General features: G+C 50.0%; 1 protein-coding gene across 1 annotated transcript in view; it reads right to left on the bottom strand.

Annotated features, from left to right (window-relative positions):
• Positions 1-1,317, bottom strand: part of LOC138046636 (adhesion G-protein coupled receptor D1-like) — a 46,067-nt gene extending 44,750 nt beyond the window's left edge. The window contains exon 1 of the mRNA XM_068893238.1: positions 1,297-1,317. Within this exon, the coding sequence (XP_068749339.1) occupies positions 1,297-1,317 (21 nt within the window). The remainder of the gene's footprint in view (positions 1-1,296) is intronic.
• Between the last annotated feature and the right edge of the window lie 1,039 nt (positions 1,318-2,356).

The raw sequence follows: 2,356 nt of genomic DNA, 5'->3' as shown, positions 1-2,356 counted from the left end.
CACAATTCACTGAATTCTATCGACCCGCATATTCCCTTCACCATCGAATATCAATCCAATAAACAGTTGTCATTACTCGACACCCTCGTTTCGTGCGATTCTGGGAAGCTCAGTGTTGACGTCTATCGGAAACCTCGATTTCGACTCTCATCACGACAAAAAACATAAAATTAGCGCTGCTGCGACACTTCGACACAGGGCTTTAAACCTTCCCAACTGTGAATCTGGTAAACCCCGTGAAACTGCTTGAATTAGCGCCGCACGACAGTCTAATGGTTACCCACCAAAAATCACTTCTGGTATTATAAGAAAGAAATCTTTAACATCGACATCACCAACACCTGAGGAATTAGTCACTATGTTCTTCAAATGGGCTGACCAACGAATCGACAGAACTTTGCGATCCTTCCCTACATTAAAGGCATTACTCAGCCACTCGGGCAAATCCATGACATTCACGTCACTAAAAAACCAATTAAAACTCTCCAACAGGAATTCCCTGCCCCCAAGTTTCGACCTCCTAAAGACGATCAATGCAATGTTGTTTACAAAATCTCGTGCTTATCTTGTCCATGGGGTTACATTGGTGAAACAAATAGATCATTCAGCACCAGGAAGAAAGAACATGTCAGGAATATAAAACAATGTGCACGTCATCGGCGGATTAGGGACACCCAGAAGCCCATTGCTGGAGGCGTTTTTGGAGACGCTGGGTGCATCCTAACAAGCTGTTGAGTGAGCTGGGACTCGACCCCCAAGGACTCGACACCAATGTCGTCGTGTCACAACGGGATTTGATGATGCGTTCATTGTTGGATGGAAGTATCCCTCCCGAATAAAGGGCTCAGATTCAACGCGATTATAGTATTTCAGATCAAGATTTACAAGATTATGCGACCAGTGGTCCTTCGACCCGTTCGACCGTGGAACAAAAACAACCTCGCCAGAGACCTCTGCCTCCGTCCCTTCCTAGCAGTGTAGGCGGTAGCAGGCATAACAGGGACCGTCGTCGTCGGGGAAGCGGCGGCGGCGGCGGTTCGCGCGGAGGAGGCCAGGGTGGCGCCGGCAACGGACCACCCATTGGAGGTAGCTGTGGGAGCAGAGGCAGTGGTCGTCGACGAAGTCGGCTGAGTCAAGACGGGTTACGATGTCAAATGGATCTCTTGGCTCAAGATGCCCAACAATGCACCCATGGACGTCAGCTTTGGAACATCACTCATTCCAATACGGTCACCACCGCCTACGAAGATAGACGTCGTCTTGGGTCAGTATCCCATAAAAAGGCGAAACGCGTACCTCCAAGAATCCATTCTTCATCATGCCCAAAATCTAAAGACAACGATGCCTTGCCAGGGCGTGACAAGTTAGAGGGAAACGACGACGACAAGACAGAGGCATCCTGCCTTTATTAGCATTGGCCGTTCCCGGTCTGATAGCTGCAGGGAAAGCAGCCGCGTTAGGCAGTGTGGGGGCGCCTGCGAGGTAAGGTGTCAAGAAAGGCTTGAAAGCAGCCACCCGATGACGTCGACGATAAAAGTATAAAGGGAACCTGTCCAAAAAAACCCAAGGATCGTCTCATCATGTCCTGGCGTATTGAACGTCAACTCCCGTTTCTTCAGAGCATCTTGAAAGAAGCCAATCATCAGCCGTGTCGTGAACGGTTGCAGTCGGCCAATGCCGATCAGATCAATGCCATCAGCGAGTTGGTCATGAAAACGCTCCGTCGCCAGATTCCAGTGTCGTCCACCACCCTTCAATGGTTACGACCGCATCGGAACGCCTTGAGAGAGATGGCCCGTCGCAAGCATTCCTTGAAAAAGCGACGCCAGATTATGATGGCTCAATCGGGCCGTGGTCTGTGGCAAGGTTTGAACATGGCGTGCGAGCATTGTATCCAACGATGAGAATCTTGCTGCGGCGCATTCGACGACAAGTGCCCTATCTGGGCACTTTCATACAGGACCTGACCACGCTACCGGTGGATCAATAACACCATCTTCTCTTGGACGTCCGAGATCAGATGATCGAGGCGATCAGTCAGTTGGCCGACGAGGTGTTACACCGAAGGATTCTCCTATCGAGGTATACGCGTCTCAAATTCACTGCCACTCTGGGCGACCCAGAGACCCGGTCGGGTTTAAGACTCGCTCTGACCACTCGTTGAATTTGATCCTGGCAGTCCCTGCTTTAGCCTCTCGGCTGAATTTGTAACTGAGGACTAGCCAACTGGTTTGAGTCCGGCCAATTGGGATTCTTAAAGCTGTTGTTCTAGATCTGTTCGTTTCACTGGCCGTGAAAAGCACCTATCGGGGAATGGTCAACTATGTATATATTTGCTCCAAAAACGTTTGCTCTT

The sequence above is a fragment of the Montipora capricornis genome, chromosome 4 (assembly GCF_036669925.1).
Source record: "Montipora capricornis isolate CH-2021 chromosome 4, ASM3666992v2, whole genome shotgun sequence".
Lineage (NCBI taxonomy): Eukaryota > Metazoa > Cnidaria > Anthozoa > Scleractinia > Acroporidae > Montipora > Montipora capricornis.
Note: the sequence above shows the minus strand (reverse complement) of the source record. Positions and strands in the feature narration are given on the sequence as shown.